This window comes from Elaeis guineensis, chromosome 4, assembly GCF_000442705.2.
Source record: "Elaeis guineensis isolate ETL-2024a chromosome 4, EG11, whole genome shotgun sequence".
Taxonomy (NCBI): domain Eukaryota; kingdom Viridiplantae; phylum Streptophyta; class Magnoliopsida; order Arecales; family Arecaceae; genus Elaeis; species Elaeis guineensis.
In genome coordinates this window covers 15,925,252-15,947,462 of record NC_025996.2, presented here as the reverse complement: position 1 = coordinate 15,947,462, position 22,211 = coordinate 15,925,252, and the positions used below count along the sequence as shown (strand labels likewise).

The 22,211-nt window shown below is 39.4% G+C and overlaps 1 protein-coding gene across 2 annotated transcripts; it reads left to right on the top strand.

Moving 5' to 3' along the window:
• The first annotated feature begins 3,634 nt into the window (after window positions 1-3,634).
• Window positions 3,635-21,174, top strand: LOC105043686 (8-amino-7-oxononanoate synthase). 2 transcript variants are annotated; one of them, XM_010921345.3, is made up of 11 exons: window positions 3,635-4,040; window positions 4,223-4,335; window positions 4,438-4,545; window positions 7,166-7,404; window positions 7,497-7,538; window positions 7,768-7,855; window positions 7,940-8,073; window positions 10,130-10,221; window positions 20,436-20,586; window positions 20,676-20,744; window positions 20,826-21,174. In XM_010921345.3, the coding sequence occupies exons 1-11, from the start codon at window positions 3,815-3,817 to the stop codon at window positions 20,947-20,949; spliced, it is 1,386 nt and encodes a 461-aa protein (XP_010919647.1). In that variant the 5' UTR covers window positions 3,635-3,814; the 3' UTR covers window positions 20,950-21,174. The 2 variants fall into 2 exon arrangements, with proteins under 2 accessions (XP_010919647.1, XP_010919648.1); XM_010921346.3 differs by having other exon boundaries at window positions 3,636-4,040; window positions 10,133-10,221.
• The last annotated feature ends 1,037 nt before the right edge of the window (window positions 21,175-22,211 follow it).

The window sequence follows — 22,211 nt, the reverse complement described above, 5'->3', positions numbered from 1 at the left end:
TGTATTATGAGATTGAATAAGATTCAATCCTCATGCCTATTTAAAGAGACTTCCCTTGAGGTCCCTACAGCATCCAAACCAGTAGCCCTCCATGCCTAAAAGCTTTCTCCACGCCCTCTCTTCCTCTTCCTTCTCCTTCTCCCTTGGCATCCCACACGCCCCACCATTGTTGGGCATCCCAAGTTCCTCATGCCCAAGGCTGTTGGGCATCCCATCTTTGCTGGTTTTCACTTGCTGGTAGCAGCATAAATCAAGAGAAGAAAGGTTTAGAAAAGAAAAGAAGAAGAAGATCAATAAAAAAGATCAAGTGTTGATCGCAATCCAGGCTTCATTCAAATTCAGTAGGCTGAATTTTTTTAGAGAAAAAAATTTAATTTGAAGAGGACTGTTCCAGACTGATCCTGAGTGGATACTTATAGAGACCGGATGCTTGTACAGCTAGAAAAAAATCTCTTCCCTTTCAGATCCAGATTTGAAGAAAATGATAGCGAAACAGGTATGTGATTTGATCACAATCTGAATTTCAGTATATATCAATTTTAGCATATGAACTAGATCCTTGTGATTTTATATTTTTATGCATGCATGATTTAGATTAAAAATATTTTAATCTTATATTTCACTGCGGTATTTAAAAAATAAAATTTTGAAACACATATGTATGTCCCAAACCTCAAATTCCAACATAAACCAGAGAAGAATTTTTCACTAACACATGTAATGTGAAGGTTAAAACATGCCATCAATTGCTACAGTCATAAATATAGTTAAATTCCAAGGATATAAAGTATTTACACTATTGGTATATAGGGGAAGGAGTGCAAATTCTTTGCCTCTCTATATAACTGGAGTTTTTAAAAAATATAAATATGTGTGAGAGCTATTGGATCTACTAAGGTTGTAATTTTTTTAGTAAGTATGTATTTTGTAGATGAAGGATATGTGAATGCACAAAATTCAAAGTGTAATATATTAGTAGTGGGTTTAAGTAAAAATGTTAGATTTTTTTAGTATTTTCGTTGTTATGTGTTTTTTTTTTCCCTCTAAATTAACAAAACAATGCAATAGAGATGTATGTTAACTAGCATATAACCCACATAATACATTGGATATAATTTTTTTTTCTTTTTATAGTTATTCTTGAAAAAATTAACAATATAAAAAAAAATAATAATTAGAAGACTCAAGTAGCTAAATTTTTATTGTATATCAAGCAATCAACTTTAATAATGACTTTTTAAATACCGATGTTCATACGGAGAATGCAATACTTTAGACAAGTTGATCCTTTATGAAAACTCTTATTATAAACATCAACCCCATAAAATAGATGATATACTATTTTTCTTCTTATTTAACTATTTTTGAAATATAGCAAATAATATAATAAATTATAATAAATAAAAGATTTTAATAATCATTTTTATTGCATATTAAGCAATAAATTTTTATAATAGCTGAGTAGAAGATCACGTTATTAATACTACTATTCATAAAGAAGACAGGAAACTATGCAAAAAAAAAATCTTCATATAGAAAGCGCCATCATCAATATCGGCATCAATAACATTGGCACTGTATGATATGCAGGATATGATTTTTTTTCTTTCTTCAATTTTTTGAAATAAAATATAATAATATAGTGAATAATAATAAATAAAAGGTTTAAATAGCCAATTTTTTGTTGTATATTAAATAATAAATTTTAACAGTGACCAGACATATTAATCCCGATATCAACATAGTGAATTAAGAACTTTACGCAATTGGATAGACCTCCATTGTATATATATGTGTGAGAGAATGCATAAGTATATGCATATATAAAAGAAGATACAATTTATATAAAAACTCATATTACTCCTTTGTTTATTCTCTCTTTTCTAAAATAATAACTTTGCACTTTTAAAAGTTTTGAAAACTTTACAGACAATTTCAAAAACTAAAAAGTTTCATCATACATATTGTTCCGTCTGTTTATTTTTCTTCCCAAATTTTTGAAAAAAAACCCAAACGGAAAAAAAAGAGAGGAAGCAATACCATATGAGCCCTTAGTATTTATTTCATAGAAGATCCGAACTCCTCTCAGTTTTTATTAGCTATACAATTTTGATCAGCAATGTTGTGTACTAAAAAAAAGTTGGCCATGAATAGAAAAAAAAAGATCTCATTTTGATCCCTTGCAATCTATCAACATTTGCTACATATCTAAATTATAGAAATTTCCTACACTTTGGATTATAAAGATTTTATTTCATGACTAGTATAATTCATAAGGGCCATTAGATTTCACTCCATTGTAACTTATGGCGTAAAGCTAGGAATATGTTTGTTTAGTCCAAACTTTGTATATGGACCTAGTACGCTCAAAGCTTTTATAAAATCATGCTTTACGATCTTTGATACAAGAAATAGATTCAATTTAGACTTGTTCCACCTTCTTCCAATCAAAACCTCAAAGGCATGATTTATTGATTTATCATGTGTTGCGGACTAGTGGTCTAACAATTTAAGTTATTGGGAAAGAATTAGCTTAAGCTAATAAATCTATATGGTGCCTCTTTTATCAGTTGATGTGGGACCATGATGCATGCTAATATGCTCAATTCCACCATCAATTTACGATTAATGTAATTTACAATGGTAGATTAAATTATGGCCACTCCAGTACCATGTGGGCATTTAATTCATGGAACAACCATGCAAAGCTGGGGAGTTGGGCTTTATCCCAGCATTGATGGCAGCCAATTGATTTTTTGAATCTTAGAATGAAGATTGCCGTAGCAAGTAATATTGGAAATATATTTAAGACCTTAGCTTGTTATACCCATGACCCCCCCAAAAAAAATACTCTACTATTTGAAAGAGCATGCTTGACACCCTTAGTTACATCCCAGACCAAATGAATTGGATGCCATTCAACTCCATAACATATGATGTCCATTTTTTTCCAAAAAATTTTAAGAAGAATTGCCGGTTCTTGATATCATAAGATATATTAGTCAAATTTAAATGAATTAATCAACTTCGAACAATACACCAATGCAAAATTATTTTTCAGAGCGCTCATATTATAACCTTATGACAAACATGAGTACCAAGTGCCTAGCTCACAAAAAATTATCTTGGACACAAAGGATTAGTGTAACTCAATCAATTATTACCAAATATAGCATGTTAGTTCAATTATGAGCTACCAAGTCAATAATTTTGTGCCTCGTAAACATTTTTGTGGACACTTTATTGATGGTTCTGATTGCATATTTTTTATAAAAAAATAATTTTTTTTTCTTTCATGATATCAATCATTGGATCATGTAGTGTCTGCTACAAAATCTACATAGACCGATATAGAAAAAATTAAAGTACTTTGAAATTTATATAATATAAGATCCAATGATATATATATATTAGTATCAATTACTTGCATCAATGAAGATTCCATTCTAATATTGATCTCCTTATAGATTCTGATGCATAGTTTATGCAACGTCACGAATGCCCTCTACTTTGGTAAATGAAAGCATATACTAGGGTAAGCAAAGGAAAATATGGATGCACGTGGCTAACATAATCCAACGCCCAACTAACCCCCAAACCAGCCACCCAGCCCTTGAAAAGGGCATGAGTCAGAGACCTTGCGGGCAATTCCACTATGGCGCTTCTTTAGCGGTGGCGCATCAACGTCACTGCTCTTCGTCCGATTAGAGGCCGCCGAGAAAATTGGGAAAAGAAGGCTCCTGTAGTCGCTACTCCACAAAGATAGCAGCCCTCGCACGTCTCCATTCCTCTCCTCCTCGCCTTCACCTTAAAGATGGCATCTTGGGATCATTGGGTCGAGGCGGCACTCTCGAGGCTGGCTTCCAAGAAGCTCCTCCGCTCTACCCGGCCAATCTCCGTTCCCTTGCCGCCATCGCCGCGCGACCCCCCGGAGGGGCTCGAGACGTTCGACGGGCCACGACATTGGGACCGGTCCTCGGTGGAGATAGAAATCGAGGAGACCACCTTGCGGGAATGGCTCAACGAGCTCCCAAGCCCCGGTAAGGCCTTTTCCGGCTTCGGCTATCGCGCACCCATTCTGACGCCATCCAAGCTCTTCCAATGCTTCCAAATTTTTGTTATTATTATTATTATTTTTAAACAACAGTCAGGACACCTGATCGCAATACTTCCAAGTTCCAAACTTATATTAAAATTTCGATTTTTTTAAACATATATTCAGGAGGTGAATTCATTGGTGAAGATGAGAAGGTCGGTGGGAAGCTGCTGCTTTTCTCGGGGAATGATTACTTGGGTTTGAGCTCTCACCCGGCCGTTCGAAGGGCTGCCGCAAAGGTTAGTGCACTTGATGATCTTTCACTGTCATGATTTGGAGTTGATTTCGTTAGGCGGCTTTGTTTTGGAATGTTTTCGGTTTTGATTTTAGTTTATTTTTAGGCTGCCCAAGAAGTCGGTATGGGTCCGAGAGGCTCTGCTCTGATCTGTGGTTATACCAACTATCACAGGCGACTTGAAGCTTCCTTGGCAGATTTGAAGAAAAAAGAGGTATTTGAGAAATAATGTCCGCCTTTCTAATTGCGAGATTCCTATGCAATACAACGCACAAAAAAAAAAAAAAAAAAAAAAAAAAAGAGAAAGAAGAAAAAAAAGAAATATTGTTATGCACCGCTTCTTGTTGGCCCCTTTGAGTTGGAAGAAAGGTTTTACAACTTGTTTAACTGTGTATATTTGTTTATAATTGAGAAGGAATGTTTGCTTAAAATTTACTACCGTTGTCATGATTATATCCGAAACAATAGTGCTTGAACCAGGGTTATCTTGTTTACATCAGAAAAAATTGTGCTTGAACCTGGGTGAGGGTGTTAGCTGCAAACTTGAACTTTTTATGTTTATATGTGCATGTGTGTGGACTTGGAGATGCTTATCAAATGTCACTTGATGTGAATCGGCACCTAAAGTTCACTTGGCTGAATACTCTGTTTTAGTACCTACCTAACTGTGAGGTTTAATAATCTTTATAGAGGTACAAAAATTGTTTCCTTCTACACAACTCGAGGGGAACAAATTTTACACCTTTTCTAGCACAGTTACTTTATGGATGTGAGATTGAAAAATGAAATTCTGTGAGGTTTAATAATCTATAGAGGTGAACAAATTGTTTCCTTCTTCACAATTTGATGGGAGTGAACTTTACAACTTTTCCTGCGAGGTTACTATATGGAAGTGAGATTGCAAAATGGAATTCTATATGCAAATGAGGCGAGGAAATTAAGTTTGAAAGATTACACTAAACGTTTGGCACTTTGGTGTCTGGGAAGGTGTGGCCATTCGAAAAATGTCAATGATTAAAGTTTTTTTTTTTTTTTTAATATTTCTTACACCCGTGCCACCTCTTCCAACTTTGGAACTGCATGGCTAGGTGACAACTTTGAATAACATGAGATGGTACACTAAATGCTATAGCAACATGCCATACCATGTAAAAGAGGAATATGAATTTAGAGAATAATAAATACATACTAGGATTAATAATTTATGTACTCAATGGACTTATTGTTCCATGGATTATCTGGAAAGTAAGAAATTTAATTGCTAGCAGGTGACTTTCAAATTAGTTGACAATTTGGGATTTTTTCAAGCGCTTATTTGTACCATAACATATCTGCATTACATATCTTGCTGGCAAGTTAGCACATGATTCCAGGTGTTGTATCTCTGTCATGTTCCTGCATCATGTTTTGCTTCACATTGGCCTGTAATGCATAACATCTTTAAGATGTAAATCAAGCTGTCAAGTTAGCAGCATGGTTCAGAATTGTGTACCTTGGGACCTTTCATGCCAGTCCATATGCATGGTTATGGACTAATGTAGATTGAAATCATAATACACAAGGACAAAGTCATACAAATTGATGCATAAGGGTTGTGTCTGTGCCATGCCTTCCTTTCTTAAAACTATGCCCTAATTTCCTGAACAATCATGTTTCTATTCAACAAAGTCTTGGAACTCTTCCCCATTGGATTGTTTTTGGTTTCTTTTCTTTCAAGGAATTGAGTTCTGATGTATAAATTTGAAATTCTATTGACTCAGAAACATTATTCAGCGTTGAATCACTTATAAATCAGGATAACCCATACTACATAAGCTTCCTATAGTCTATATTGTCATGTTAGCTTGTGACAGGATCAGCAATAAGTATACAAGTCATACAATTTCTTGCTGATACACAGACACTGTCTTGCAGTTATATCATGTACTTTTATTTATATGAGTAAATAGCTGTACAATGCTAGTTTACCCAATAAATTACTTGGGACTGTTTATTTGAGACTATGCAATGCACATCTTAAACAACAATGGGTACATGTATCTGCTATGTTTTATGGTGCAAGTTTCTATAGGTTCACTAGATGCTACCATTAAATGTCCAGAGACTAGTACAAAGCTGTCAATCCTGATGTGCCATTTTCGGATCTATGTCATCATAACTCACTTATATATTATGTTGATTCTTCTGCTTTTTTTTACATGGATTGTGTATTGTTATCTATCTACAGGTCCTTGACATTAAGCACTATAGCGATGCCTTACTTCATAAGGCTAGTGCCTTTGTAACTCTATATAGCGGACTTTAAGATGAAAGTTAACCCATTTGCAAAATAGGTTGTTTACCATAATATTTATCCTTTGTTAGTACTTCAAGTTCTTTGGTGCGTGGTAATATGAGAACTAAGACAGAACTGAGTAACACTTGCCTTAGAGCCATAGTCAGCTGAATCGATTATTGTTTTGAATGCTGATTAATTCTTAACATTTGTGAATGTTGAACCGAATGGATTTGCTTTATACCGGAGACAATGACCATATAAAGCCTGAGAAGATGTAAACAGAGGATGGTCGTCTTGATGAAGATTATGGCTCTAGAAAGTAACTAATGTACAAGCAGGTTCTGTTAAGGTGACTTTAGTGTTCTGGTTTTACTTACATTCTGGTCTTAAATTAGCTATCATCACCTTAAAAGGCTGAGGCACTGTAGAGTAACTCTGGTGCAAATGTGGCAACATACTGAGTTAGCTGCCATGTCTTTTGTGTCATGTCCTCTGCTTTTTGTTATCATACAACAAACGTTACTAAGAGGCCACTGCATGGTTTAAACCCTTTCAGGATTGCCTTCTTTGTCCTACCGGCTTTGCTGCCAACTTGGCTTTCCTCTCTGCTCTGGGAAGTGTTAGCTCGCTTCTGGCTGTTGGCAGGAAACCATCTAAGGATGAAAGAATTGCCATATTTTCAGATGCCTTGAACCATGCTTCAATAATTGATGGGATCCGTCTAGCTGAGCAGCGACAGGAAGCAGAAGTTTTTGTATACAGGCATTGTGACATGTCTCATCTCAATGCTCTGCTGTATGTCTTCTTTTTACAGTTGATCTAAAATGTGGCATCTATTTTTGGAATACCTTACATCTCACGATATTGTCTACTTTATTACTAAACAGATCATGTTGTAAAATGGAGAAGAAGATTGTCATCACAGATAGGTAAGTTATACCCAACGAACTCCAATATAGTAACTTCTAGAGATCAAGCTACATATGGTTGGAGTCTTGAGTGGCTTGAAAGCAATTCTCCAATATGCCTTTTGATGACAGCTGTGGCAATCAAATGATTTTGCTCCATTACCTCGCAGTGCCTGGCTACAGATCGCACTGTCAAGGGCATGTGATTGGGTTTCTGTTAGATAAAAAAATTTGCATTCTTATCATGCAGCCTGTTTAGTATGGATGGAGATTTTGCTCCAATAAGGAAACTTGTTGAACTTCGCAAGAAGCATGGATTTTTATTGGCCATTGATGATGTAAGTCTAACTTTCAAGGGTTCATTTTAATCTCTGCACTTTCCGTGCATATTGGTGTTGTGATTTGTATTGGAGTTCTTTTAGGCCCATGCAACACTTGTTTGTGGAGAGAATGGCGGAGGTGTACCAGAAGTGCATGAGTGTGAAAATGATGTTGATATATGCATTGGCACCTTGAGCAAAGCTGCAGGCTGCCAGGGGGGTTTCATTGCTTGCAGGTAATTACTATATTTTTGTTCTTCCGAGTGTTAGCAGTAGAAACAAAATACTGAAGACTGTGAATCATCAAGCTGTCAAATATAGTGGTCAAATGACCTTTGCATATAGTCAAACAAGTTGTACACTTCATGAGAATTTGCTAGCATTATGCATGTTGCAACCTCTTTGGTTTCCTAGCATGCTACATCATATAAGGCAGTATAGATAATTGAGGTTTTACTGTTTAGTAATAGACACATTAGTTACCTTTCTGCATCTTAAATATGGGTAGGAAATAGAAAATTACTACATATATGTTCATCTCTCTAGAGGTTGTGCCTTGGTGCAACGGTAATGTTACTTTATTGTGATCTAGGTGTCATGAGTTTGAAACATGAAAACAACCTCTCTACACGTGTGTTTTGGGTTGGGGGTTGGAGGTTTCGTTTGGGGGGGGGGGGGGGGTGGTTGGGGGTTTCATGTATTTCTGGATGCCTTTTATACATTCTTGTCTCTTTAATATCAACTTTCTTGTATTTCATTCTCATGATTTTCAGGTTTTTGATTGCTAATGATGTTTGGCTGGGCTTCTATTCATGAAAAAATAATACTATTTATGCTGAAGATGAAGAAGAGATAAAACAAAGTGCTAAAGTTGATAAAGAGACGGATACTATCAACTCTGCTGGAGTAGGAATTGAAAATGTATAAGCATAGCATGCATACTTTCTACTGACACCATTTTGTTGTCTGTGTTTAGAGTCTTTAGACATCATCTTGAAAAAAGATTGAAGGTATTGCTGCCTCTATGGGTGTAGTAAACATGTGAAGATAATGGAGGCATTTATGGCCTTCCATCAACAGCTTAACTTTCCTGAGCTTTAGTTCTTTTGCATTGATATTCTGTTAAAGAGGCAACAACATGATTTGCAGGCATTCCATGAAGTTTCCAGCTTAGATCCTCAAGCTTAATAATTTACAATGGGTAAAACTTTTCTATTGTTGGTTTTATTTCTGGATAAATATAGAACGTCAATAGAGAAATTAAAGTCAAGATTATGGCTCATTGGAAGTTATGGCATCTGATTCACTGTTCTATCCCAGGGCCGTGGTAGGGTTTGCATGAGATAGTTCTTGGAGGGGTCAAATACTACTAGAGTTGACTCTAAGATTTCCTTCATTTAATACTATTGACTTTATTTAGAAAATATGACCATGGAATTATAGCAGTATAAAAAATTTGAAACTATTGCTCCCTTTTTCTTAGCTATGGAATTTGTGAAGAGATGACAGTCCAGTCTGGTGTTATTTTCTTTTCTTCTGTTCATGATTATCTTGTCCCACTCTGTTCCCTAGAATTGTTTTTAGTTGCATTTTTACCGATTTATCAGTTGTTTCTAGAAATTTTTGTTTTTGTGTCTACTGTGACGAATCTCAGGCAAGTCATATATTCCCATAGAAAGCATATATCATTTGTTTTTATGGATCTCCCTTTTTGTAGATGGGGGAATGGCACAGAGATTTACTGTCAGAGAACATAGTTTTGATGCACCTATTTATTTTCTTGAATTACTGGATCAATGCATTTATCTGTAGCATGCACTGGTAGTTGAAAAGCAACAGATGGAAACATCTAACACAATCAAGGGAGTCCTGCATTCATATTTGAAAATTTTCCTGTACTCCTGCTGCTTTCTCTTGTCTTTGTTTTCAACTATGTCAACTTTATTTATTTATTTGAAAACACTTATCTGGAAAGTTGGATAGGGTCCAGCTAGATGTGATGCTATGTTGGCTGCCGTACTCTAATTAATTAGTTAAATTGTTTCTTTTGGTATTAAAAGTGTTTTTTACTTCTGTTATTAGTGATTTGTTGATGATTATTTAGGCATTTTGATTATTCAACTTATTTTTTGCTCTTGTTTTTCCATAGAAGGCTTTTTTCTTTCCTGGTTTACGTTTTGTTAATCTGGACCAGCTTGAATATTACCATACAGTGAACTCAGTTTTAAGCATGAATTGCTTTTATCCAATGGTTATGCCCTCAAATAAATTTGACATGTCATTCTTGTTTAGCAGCAACAAATGGAAAAAGCTAATACAATCAAGGGGCCGCTCATTCATATTTTCAACTTCTATTCCGGTGCCCATTGCTGCTGCAGCTCATGGTATTTACTGCTTAGAATATGCACAGCTTACATGCAAAGCCATTTGTGAAGGACCAAATTATGGATTGTTGTCTTTCTTGGTGTTTGCTTTGATGTCAAATTACCCATTATTTTTTCAAGTGCTGGGGCCAAAGTACTCAACCTTTCAACAATATAAATTTAAAATATATGAGAAACAAATGATCAGTGTATCATATAACTTCAACAAAAGGAAAGCTATGCGAAATATGCTCGTCAGCTTAGTACTTTATTGTAAACTGAAATCTATTACAATGTATAAACTAAGACATTACCATTTATAAGCTTCTGATTATTTGTTTTGTTAGGCATTTGCTTCTAAACTTCCTAGAGTATCATTATACACCCAAGAGTTGACCCGATAATATTCTACTTGCACATTTTTTTGCTCAATTTAACTATGATGTCAATGTTGGGAACACCAAAAATTAATGAACTTAAAAGGTTTAAGTGGTTGTAGAACAGCTCCAGAATTACTTGCATATAACTCATGAACAAGTTAAAAAACTTAAAAGATGGCCAGGCACAGAATATAGCTCATGCCATTCACCCTTACAATGGACTGCTATTAGTAAAGCTAGATCAATGGTAGTGCTATCGAAATCTCCAGGATACTAAAAGGCTTAGAATATAGTAAAGTGAGTCATCATCTCAACACTCTTAACAAAATAATCAGACTATGTTCACAAACCAATTTTGTGGACCTTTTTTTCGGTCACCATTATTTTTTTCTCTACAATTACCCAAACGGTGATTACTTTAATTGCTGGCTAGTTTGATGTTTTTATTTTTCTATTACAATGTTTTGTGTTCTTTTCTAGCTTCTGCAATCAGTTCATTAAAATATTTCTAAGATTACACAAGCATGCACTGTAAATACATTAAGTAAGATAATCTTGTATATTGAAGTGTCTTTTGTGGTTTCTTTTTAAAATTGTCTAGCCATTCTATTGGATCAACTTAGTAAGAACAATTATGATTTTTGGATGACGCTTAATTGGGTGATGTTTTAATTGATATGTCTTAGTTATGTTCTCTTAAATATAATGGATTTGACCTCTACATTTTCACATAAAATATGGATTTTTTTATTCCTGCAACCTTTTGCTGCTTTGTGGAGTGCAAGCTATTTCTTTTAGTCCAGATCTTTTGCAGCATACCAGCACCTAAACCCCTCATGATTGCCTTTGAAAGTGACATGTTGTCACGGGGTGAGTGTTTTCTTACCCAAACACCCGTGCGGCGTCCCAAGCATGCACACACCAAGGCCAGCCCTCTTGAGTCCTTTCCTCGGACATACCAATAAGCACGCTGCAGTCCAGCCACATAGCCAAGCGTGCATCTCTATGCCCCTGTCTGGCAACACTGTTGTACTGAATACAGATGACACCCTCAAGTGCCCATAAGCAATCTGACCCCTCGAATAAACTGCAATGCTCATGCGCACCTCCGTGCCATAACATAGACTCTTTCCAAGAGTGCTCCGCAGCTCAACACCTCTGTGTCAACTCTAAGGTTTTGCTCCTCAAGCCAAGCACTGCTCATCCCAGATGTCTTGATCCTCAATATACCCTCGTGCCAAGACATAACCACTGTGTCACTGATCCGCAACCCACCGTGCTGTCCTTCAGTACTACACATACCAAATCCACATAGCACGATCATGCAATGCCACCACTATGCATGAGGCCCGGGCAAACCCATCTTTAATGCAACTCAGCTAAACTACCAAGCTGACATGACCTGCAGCTCCCCCAAGCTACAGATGATCGTACACATCCGAGTCCTCTGGGGTTCGATTATCCAAGCTTCCCCCACAAACTCTTGTGCCACGATCTCGGTCTGGCATCCTTGATATGCCTTTCCATCTCTGATCATATCGCTTGACAATATTCATGGCCTACTCGTCCATCACTGTGCATTACCATGATCCTGGGGATACATGACCGCACCACCTAATATCTTAGGTCCACAGCCTACTAACACATTGAGCACTGCCACGATATCGGCATCCAAGTCTGCCCCATCAAGTAAATATCTTCGATCGGATGATAAATGCATCAAGCCGTCCTCTCCTTGGCATGACCTCTTGGCCATCCATGATCCTTGGCCCAGCTCCAAGGCACATATACCGATCGATATATCATAAGCCTTCCTTGTTCTCCACGACCGACCGGTTCCCGTGGATCTTCGTGAGACATCACCTTGCGATGCTCACAAGACTTGCTTATTTGGGTAGGCCACACCCTTGCTCGACTAGCCCTCTATCGCCTCTTCGCTCCACTACAGAGATCAAGAACGCATAGAGTAGTCTAGACAAACCCCTCAAGGATAAAACCTCGAGATATCCCCTTCTCGCACAATGTGGTCAGCTCGTCCAACCAACATTGCCCCGAATACCTCCACATAAGGTCATTCAGGTGTGGCACCACCATTGCCCACACAACAGTGCCACGACGGACTCGTCTCCTACGGGTCTGGAGGAGTCAGGTATGCGGCCAAAGCTCCGCGCCCCTCCTCAAACCAAGAGGAATCCTTGAGTATCCACATATATCATGGCGGACCACCACCATTCCAAATATCACGCATCTCGAGCCCCCCGATATCATGCCACGGCCATGCCGTTCCTTGGCGAATCATTGCTTCCTCACTACCCCAGCAAGGCATCCCCCTAAATCTCACCCTGGGGGTTCCAAATGATCGAGTAGCATTGCAAATTTTTGCCAAGCCAAATCCTTCGTAGCACCATGCCACGCCCATGCCGGCACCCCCTGCGACATGCCTGCGGATAAGTCCGTGACAATTCTTCCCCACTCAAGCTGTCGACGTCCTCGTCGACGTCCAAGCCACTACTTGTACATTAGTCACCACAGCCAAATTTTCACTGCAGTCACTATAAATATGGTTCCTCAAGTCAGAGACCCACGGTCTTGATGTCCTTGATCCTTTCTCCACCACTGAGAATCCATCATCCACACCACACTGACTCCTCCACAGAATCAAACTGCTACAAAATCCAACACCAACCTCTGCTTTTGTCCTCCTCCAATGGTCTTTTAACCTTCAATTACATGGCATTCCTCGGACTCCTCCAAGGTTTAACTCTCGATTGCCCCAATCTAAGAGCGGCCACTGTATTTTCTAAGCTTGCTGCAGTCCTCTGACCATCAAATTAATTGAAAACTTTGTGGCACTCCTCGAACTCTTCCGAGACTTTACTCTCGATTTTCTCAATCTAAGAGCTGCCATTGCCTCCATCAATGCAAAGATCCATTGTCAGAAACACAAAATGGCACTCCTTGGACTGTGTCCAAGGTTTAACTCCTACCCACCAGTCTCGAAGCGGCCCATCACATGAGTCCCCTCTGGCAACTCACCTCCAAACGCCTGGTCTTGCAACATACCTACCTTGCAGTCTTGTGGTAATTCCGACCTTTTCCATTCAACACCAAGACTTCGGACCCTACCACACTGCACCGATGCCAAGTACTCACAAGTCGCCTCCATAACTCTGCACTGTCCCATACCAACACAGATACGTGGCTGCTTCCAAGCGGGACCCTGATATCCGATCAAAGCCACTTTCCATTTTGCTCAAGTGCCTAGACAATCCAGTCTTCACTCCGAGCACCAGTTGTCTGTCTCTACAGAACCATTTGTCCATGCTGTTTCCTGCGATCCCCAACTCGACTGCTTCTGTGTCTTGACTCTGAGTCTGTAATGTCAATGCAAGGCTACCTCTCTGGCCTGCCTCACTCTTACGACTCCAGTGCATCGACATCCACTTGCCTCGACATTAGGGCCTTGTAATGCCTCACAGCATGACCACCACATGGCCAACCCAGCCAACATTAAACAACCTTCGTGCCTCATCTCCTACACCCTGACATCACATGCCTGTGTAGTGAGAAGACACCTTCAGCCAAATATCTGCCTCTAATACTTTGGCTTACCAATGCCTTCACCCTGAGAGCAGTTTCATTAAGCCAAATATCTGCCTCTAGTACCTCGGCTTACCAACGCCTTCACCCTGAGAGCAGTTCCATTAAGTTTGATTGCTATCTCATACCATTCAAGTGCTTCAGCTCCACAATCATCCACACAAGAGATGGCTCTTTCCAATGTTCCCATACCTTGTGCAACTGAGTCCCTTTGACTTTCCAAGTTCTTATCTCAGCTTACACTTTTAAAAATGAGTGCTATATCATTCCCTGCACTATAGATAACCCAAGTACCTCAGTCTATTTGCCCAGCTCTGCCTCTTTGGAGATTCTAGTCCCTCGAGATGCTCTGCCTTGCAACTTTGCATGCAGCCCAAGTGCTTTAGCATTCACGAGCACTCTTCACCCTGAATTCCTTTTCCTCAACCAAGAATTGGTAGACTTTCACATTCACAGGCCTCCATCCACTAGTGCCATTGATGAGCACCCTTTTTCATTCAGCACAGAGCACATTGTCCTGCAACATGCTCCCCCACTCTAAGTCGTTGACACCCACAACAAACTCAAACATCTAGTTCCTCTGAACTTAGACTTCAAATTCACATTGCTTTGGATACCCCCGTATCTGCAACCAAAACATGCAACTTAATACCCCACGTATCATAAGCTAACACCAAGCACAACGTCGACCATCGACTTAGCCAACTCGCTCTGATACCAACTGTCACGGGGTGAGTGTTTTCTTACCCAAACACCCATGCGGCGCCTCAGCATGCCACACACCAAGGCCAGCCCTCTTGAGTCCTTTCCTCGGACATACTAATAAGCACGCAGCAGTCCAGCCACATAGCCAAGCTTGCACCTCTATACGCCTGCCTGGCAACACTGTTGTACTGAATACAGATGACACCTTCAAGTGCCATAAGCAATCTGACCCCTTGAATCAACTGCAATGTTCATGCGCACCTCCGTGCCATAACATAGACTCTTTCCAAGAGTGCTCCGCAGCTCAACACCTCTGTGTCAACTCTAAGGCTTTGCCCCTCAAGCCAAGCACTGCTCATCCCAGATGTCTTGATCCTCAATATACCCTCGTGCCAAGACATAACCACTGTGTCACTGATCCGCAACCCACCGTGCTGCCCTTCAGTACTACACATATCAAATCCACATAGCACGATCATGCAATGCCACCACTATGCATGAGGCCCGGGCAAACCCATCTTTAATGCAACTCAGCTAAACTACCAAGCTGACATGACCTGCAGCTCCCCCAAGCTACAGATGATCGTACACATCCGAGTCTTCTGGGGTTCGACTATCCAAGCTTCCCCCACAAACTCGTGCCACGATCCCGGTCTGGCATCCTTGATATGCCTTTCCATCCTTGATCATATCGCTTGACAATATTCATGGCCTACTCGCCCATCACTGTGCATTACCATGATCCTAGGGATACATGACCGCACCACCCAATATCTTAGGTCCACAGCCTACTCACATATTGAGCACTGCCACGATATCGGCATCCAAGTCTGCCCCATCAAGTAAATATCTTCAATCGGATGATAAATGCATCAAGCCGTCCTCTCCTTAGCATGACCCTCTTGGCCATCCATGATCTTTGGCCCAGCTCCAAGGCACATATACCGATCGATATATCATAAGCCTTCCTTGTTCTCTACGACCGACCGGTTCCCGTGGATCCCCGTGAGACATCACCTTGCGATGCTCTCAAAACTTGCCTGTTTGGGTAGGCCACACCCTTGCCCGACTAGCCCTCTATCGCCTCTTCGCTCCACTACAGAGATCAAGAACGCATAGAGTAGTCTAGACAAATCCCTCAAGGATAAAACCTCGAGATATCCCCTTCCCGCACAATGTGGTCAGCTCGTCCAACCAACATTGCCCCGAATACCTCCACATAAGGTCATTCAGGCGTGGCACCACCATTGCCCACACAATAGTGCCACGGCGGACCCGTCTCCTACGGGTCTGGGGGAGTCGGGTATACGGCCAAAGCTCCGCGCCCCTCCTCAAATCAAGAGGAATCCTTGAGTATCGACATATATCATGGCGGACCACCATCATTCCAAATATCATGCGTCCCGAGCCCCCCGATATCATGCCACGGCCATGCCGCTCCTTGGCGAACCATTGCTCCCTCACTACCCCAGCAAGGCATCCCCCTAAATCTCACCCTGGGGTTCCAAATGATCGAGTAGCATTGCAAATTTTTGCCAAGTCATATCCTTCGCAGCACCGTGCCACGCCCATGCCGGCACCCCCTGCGACATGCCTGTGGATAAGCCCGTGACAATGTGTCATGATGACAAATTTAAAAAGTTGTAACTTAATTTTGATCCTTGTCCATTTTTATTTCCACGTACATATCTGTTTGGTAGTAATAAATTTTCTTATGTCTGGTACATGGATGTAGAAATTTCTTTAGCTTAGCTGTTGACTGTTTAAAAGCAAATCTTGGTTTTCAAAAAAATTCTTGAGCAATTTGGGCAACTTCAAGCTCTGTTCCAACTATTTAATTGGACTTTGTGAGTCCTTATTCATCAATCATTTCTTTAACTTTATTTTGAACTTTGCTAAATCCTTTCTCCCACTTCCCGATCATGCTGGCTTAGGTCTTCTCTCTGGCCAGGCCCTCTGACACACACACACACAGACACACGTCAATGTTGTGCAGTATTTTTATTGCACTCTGTTCACAATTGTTGTGTGGCTACAGTCCGTTGCATTCCAGAGCTGTACGCTCACCCAGAAAAAAAGCCTTCCGGTTTAAGTTTCAGAATCTTTACCTTGACACTGCAAAATTATTTGGTATCATAGCATCAGACTCCTAATGATCGCGAGTTTATCTGTAGCAAGTCAAAGAATGTAGCAATTGTGAAAAATCAAGGCAAACTTTTGACAGTTGTTTCTTTTCAGTTACCAGAGTTTCTTATAATAGATTGAGAATTATTTATTAACACATCAGGAACATCAGGTCCCAACTTAAAGAAGAAGACATTCTACAATTAATAATTGACCCTGATGATTGGTGAGGGAAAGTGTAGTGAAGTGGGGAAATAAGAAGAGAAACTGCAGGGATTTTCTCTATTCTCCAATACCTGTGTCCTTTTTTTCTGAAAGAAATGCTGGGCACTGTCTAATGGCTGATCTAGCTTTTTAATATGTTTGAGCCTCATATACTTGGTAGTTTAAGGATGAAAACACAAAATCATTTGTCCTAGCTGTGGATGAAAGGGGTGTCTGTACAAGGTCTGCTGCTTGTCTCAAGGAACTCTAACCTATAATGAGTAATACTTGGCAAATGGAATTTTTGGAGGTATATTTACAACTACATGAGCAATTCAATTCGTGAGATAGGCAAGCTGATGGCATTGTTGTAATTGTGATCTTCTCCTTCCTAGACTCCGTTTTGAACTGAAACTCTGCCCAATGAGCCAGGGACAAGCTGGTTTTAAATCAATGAATTTTCCCTCAAAAATCTGAGTTGATTATGTGAAGGCCAAATTATAATTATCTAGAAGGACCAATCTCAATACCTTTGTTATGAGACTAAGAGCCCATCATCATCCTGTGCCTCATAAGAGGTAATCCACATGATCCAATGGACCAGCAGCAATTAGAGAGCTTCCCTGGTGCTGCACTCTAAGAATTGGATCTGGATGAATTGCCTTCATACTGTAGGTGGCTAAATCTGGATTCTGGGCATTACTGTAGGATGCCTGATGGTTTTGGAGGATGTTGCTTTTTATCTGATAGTTTGATCAATCATCCACTTGAACTATTTAAAACGAGTCATGCCAAATTGATTGGATTATAAAATCCAATGGTAGATCTAGGAATATTTACTTCTGGGACATTGATCATTATACCTGAATTATGAGCCTGGATGCAGGTACTTGATGGTTCATGGAACTGTAGCACTCTCATTCCTTATCTGATTAATAATCCAGTTTTAGATTCTGTATTAAGGCTTATGGACCTTCCTTGCCTCCATTTTTTGGCATGATCCAATAGTGGAGTTCAATCCAGCATCCATTGATTTTTGGACTAGCTAGTCTGGAACCTCAAGAAACTTACAGATATCTGTTAACATAAAGTCTTCTCATACCATGTATAATCATCTGATTAACAACCTGTCTGATACACATAAAGTGCATTTCATGTTCTTCCCCTGGTCCAAGTATTATGATGATCCAATGACTGGTTATGAACCAGAACTACGGCAATTTATCTTATTGAAGATGGCAGCAACAAGCCCGTTTCTACTTGGCCTTAATTAGATTTAATTAGATCCTAATTTTTACTCTAGCAAGGTTCTGAATAAGAGCCTTCTCATTGATGGGTTCAGCTTTGAACCTCATGAAGAAGGTTTTGATTTTGAAACCGTAACCTATGTGATATGCAGGATATTTTTTTTCAAACATCTGTTTTATTTTGTATCGGGATCATGTTTATCTCATAATCTTTATTGATGATTTTTTTTTTTAATGTAAAAGGGTCTTTATTTTTCAAGCAACATAATTCAAGGTTGGTCATTGATTTAAGAGTGTAATTAATCAGGACTCGAATGTGAAACCTGAGAAACATGGTTCCCATATTTGCTGATTCTTTTATTACTTGAACGCTTGTTTCTCACGAACAGAGTCAGCTCTATCATTGATGATTCTCTCATTTTGTGGTAATCCAGAGGAGATTTCTTTTGTTGTTTTGAGGATGTCATGCCACGTGGCCAGCCCAAGTGATGGGTTTGAGGCACGACAGTAATTAAACTTTTTGTCATGGAACACCAAGGATTGGAGCATTGATAGGACTTCTGTGGAACACTAGCATTTCTAAGACTTGTGGTATTTATGGAGTTATATGTGAATGAGTGAATCAAGGGAGAAAACAGAAATCTTAGGGTAAACATCACATTTTATAATCAGAATACTTGGGAATTATAAATGTTGCGATCAAGGATACTGCTGACTCGGATGGGTAAGTCTCCGCTCCCACGAGTGTGAGGTATTGTCCGCTCTGTCTCTGGTCATCTTGGGCCCTTGGGTCTCTAGCTGTCTTGGGCCTTATAGTCTTGCTTTTGAAAAGGCGTCTCACGGGGGAGGAAAGATCCATTCTATATAAGTCATACTTCCCCTTGACTCACAAGCGATGTGGAACTAAAGATACACTCCTCCCGCAACAATAAATATCTCTGCCTTAGACCTACTTTCCCCTGCTGACACATTGATTAAACCTTCTAGCCTTAAGAAATTGGTGAGGTGTCTCTATCAGTTAGTTGGTGTTTGGATTGGTGGCATTTAAGGATTCCTTGTGCCCTTTTTTTGGGGCTATTCTGGTGATATCTAGATATCTCCTTTATCCTTCAAAGACGAGACCTTGATTTTAGATCTCTCATTTTGGGTTTAATCTGTACTGATTATTAAAATTCTTACTGGACGGACAGCTCAAAGCCTTTGTCTCTGGTATATTAGGTGAAAAGAAATTTGCAAGACCATTGGTATGTGATATATCTGGCAAAAAATTCTCATAATCCTTCTGTTCATGGACTGTAATGAAAAAGTTTTATAATGTTAATGTTGATGACAAAAGAGCATGGTTTGATCCTGGAGTTCTAGACATAGCTAACTAAATTTATGGTAGTCAGAAACAAAATTCAACTGTCCAACCTGCAAAGAATTTGCCATCCACAAGCTTAAATATTATGTCTGTATCTGCATCTGCTAGTTGTTTGGTGGTTGGTTGAAACCATAAATGGATGCAACAAGTGGTGATCTGATGTGCGAAAAGCAATTTCGCATATCTGTGCTCGGGGTGCGTGCTTGAAATCTGATGCTGTATGGATGTTGGAAGCCAAGCCCAGAAACTAGGATTTGATAATTCATTAGTGGCTTTTTAATTGGCTTTAACCATTAACAGTATGTTTCTTAAATTCTTTGTACTGATGTACGGATGTCACAATGAGTTCCTTTATCATATTTCATCAGGCAAAAGAAAAGGTGAGATGCATCTCAAGCTATCATGGAAAAATAATTTGGAGGATAAATAAATGATGGCAGATATAGGCATGCAAACAAGTTTTCCTGACTGCTTGTATGACATTATTGACAGACTTCCTAGTCATGCATTTTTTAATATGTCATTTTTATATTATCTGTGCATTTATTTTGCATGTTCAGATTAAAATTTTTTTACAGTGCTTTGAAAATAACAGTCTTAGCATGCATGCAGCTGCTGTCACTGTGGCGAGAAAGGAGAAGTGGCGTAGAATAGCAATATGGAGTCGAGTGCATGACTTCTATTCTTTAACCCAACTTAATATTACCAGTCCTATTATTTCACTGATCATCGGAACTGAAGAAGCAGCACTTAGTGCTAGCAGGTTTTCTTCCTTCTTTATTCTGCATTCTATGATCTCAATTCTCATGCTGTTCTTGAAGACCAGTGTTATCTTGTTGATTGTTTGAACAGGCATATGCTTAAATCTGGATTTCATGTGACAGCAATCCGACCACCTACAGTGCCTCCCAACTCATGCAGGTAATCCAGTCATTTTATCTGGGATTTTTCTGTGATTTTGAGGTATCTAGAACCATGATGTATTTTTTTCTTCTTCTTCAGGTTACGGATTACTCTGAGTGCTGCTCATACTTCGGAGGATATTAGAAGGCTTGTAGCTGCATTATCTGGCTGGATTCAATTCCCAGCTCTTGAGCAGAATTACCAAATAGCTTCAAAGATGTAATATTTTGAAGCAGCTGATTTGATTTTCCATATTTAAAGGAAAGTTTGTTCCAAAAGTAATCCTTATATACCGTGAACTTCACAAGCAATTCTTTTGTAGTTTCAATAGAAAAGAAACAGCGAGAGATAAGCTGCAGATTATTTAAAGCATTTTGCTCCGTGTTGATGGTGACAATGAAGGTTGAAAAAAGAATTGGCAAGGAATGATGTTTTAAATCTGGTCTTCTTTTGTATGATTAGCATGATAATTTAAACTGATCTTCTTTGGTACGATTATCTTTATCTAGTCTCCGTCGCTTGGGTTGTTGGTATTATGTTTCATATTTAGTTGCCTTTTCAAAACATATGGGAGATGTATTGAATCAGGAGGCAAAGCAAGACGAAGAGTTTTGGCTGTGGTGTAATTTTATTTATGGGGAAAATGTAGCAGCACAATTGGCTTGCAAATGGAAACAGAATTAATGGCTTTAGGAAATATATCAACTAAAACATGCCAACATATGCACAAGTATTCAGGATTCGAAAAACTTAGGAGAAATAAAAAAAAATGGTGTAATTTTGTCTAAAAGCCATGTTTTATAGAAACACGCACTCTCTCTAAAAAAGGAGAACATGTCAAGGCGTTACGTTGTAGGACTGAGGTGCTTGAATGTTTCAGCCTGCTCGAGTTATGTGTAGGGAAGTGGGAAGCTGCAGATCTGATCAGGAGACAGACATGGATGTTGTCTTAATTGATGCTTTACTGCTTTCTGTGGGATATCTCATATGGTTTTAGAGATGCATTTTAATTGTTACATAGAAATATCATCTATTTTCAATAGAGAAAAAAAAAAAAAAAGGCATCTCCATTGGGTACGCCGGAACAATGCCACAATCTGCACTCATGGAATATTATTACGTGGCTGGTGACTGTAGTTTAGGAGTGGTGGCGGTGGGGATGGAGCTAGGAAAAGTTGGCAAGGGTGCAAGTGGAGAACGTGAAGAACCCGCTGGCGAGGTCGATGGGGGCTGATCGCCATGCATGCGAGCGTGGCAAGCCTCAAGGGAACCATGGTTCAGGATTCGTTGGTGAGGAGTGCCCCATGGGCTGAGAGGTGGGCATCAGAACCTCAAGGCTGCTCTTCTTGCAGAGCTGGAGGGTCGAGCTTGCTTCGTTGCATCACAGGAGGAGTTGGTCCTTTTATTCTTGCATGCTGAGAGAGGAGCGGCGGGGACATCCGGCGGGTGAGGTACTCGGTGGGGAAGGAGGCGGGGTCGGAGCAG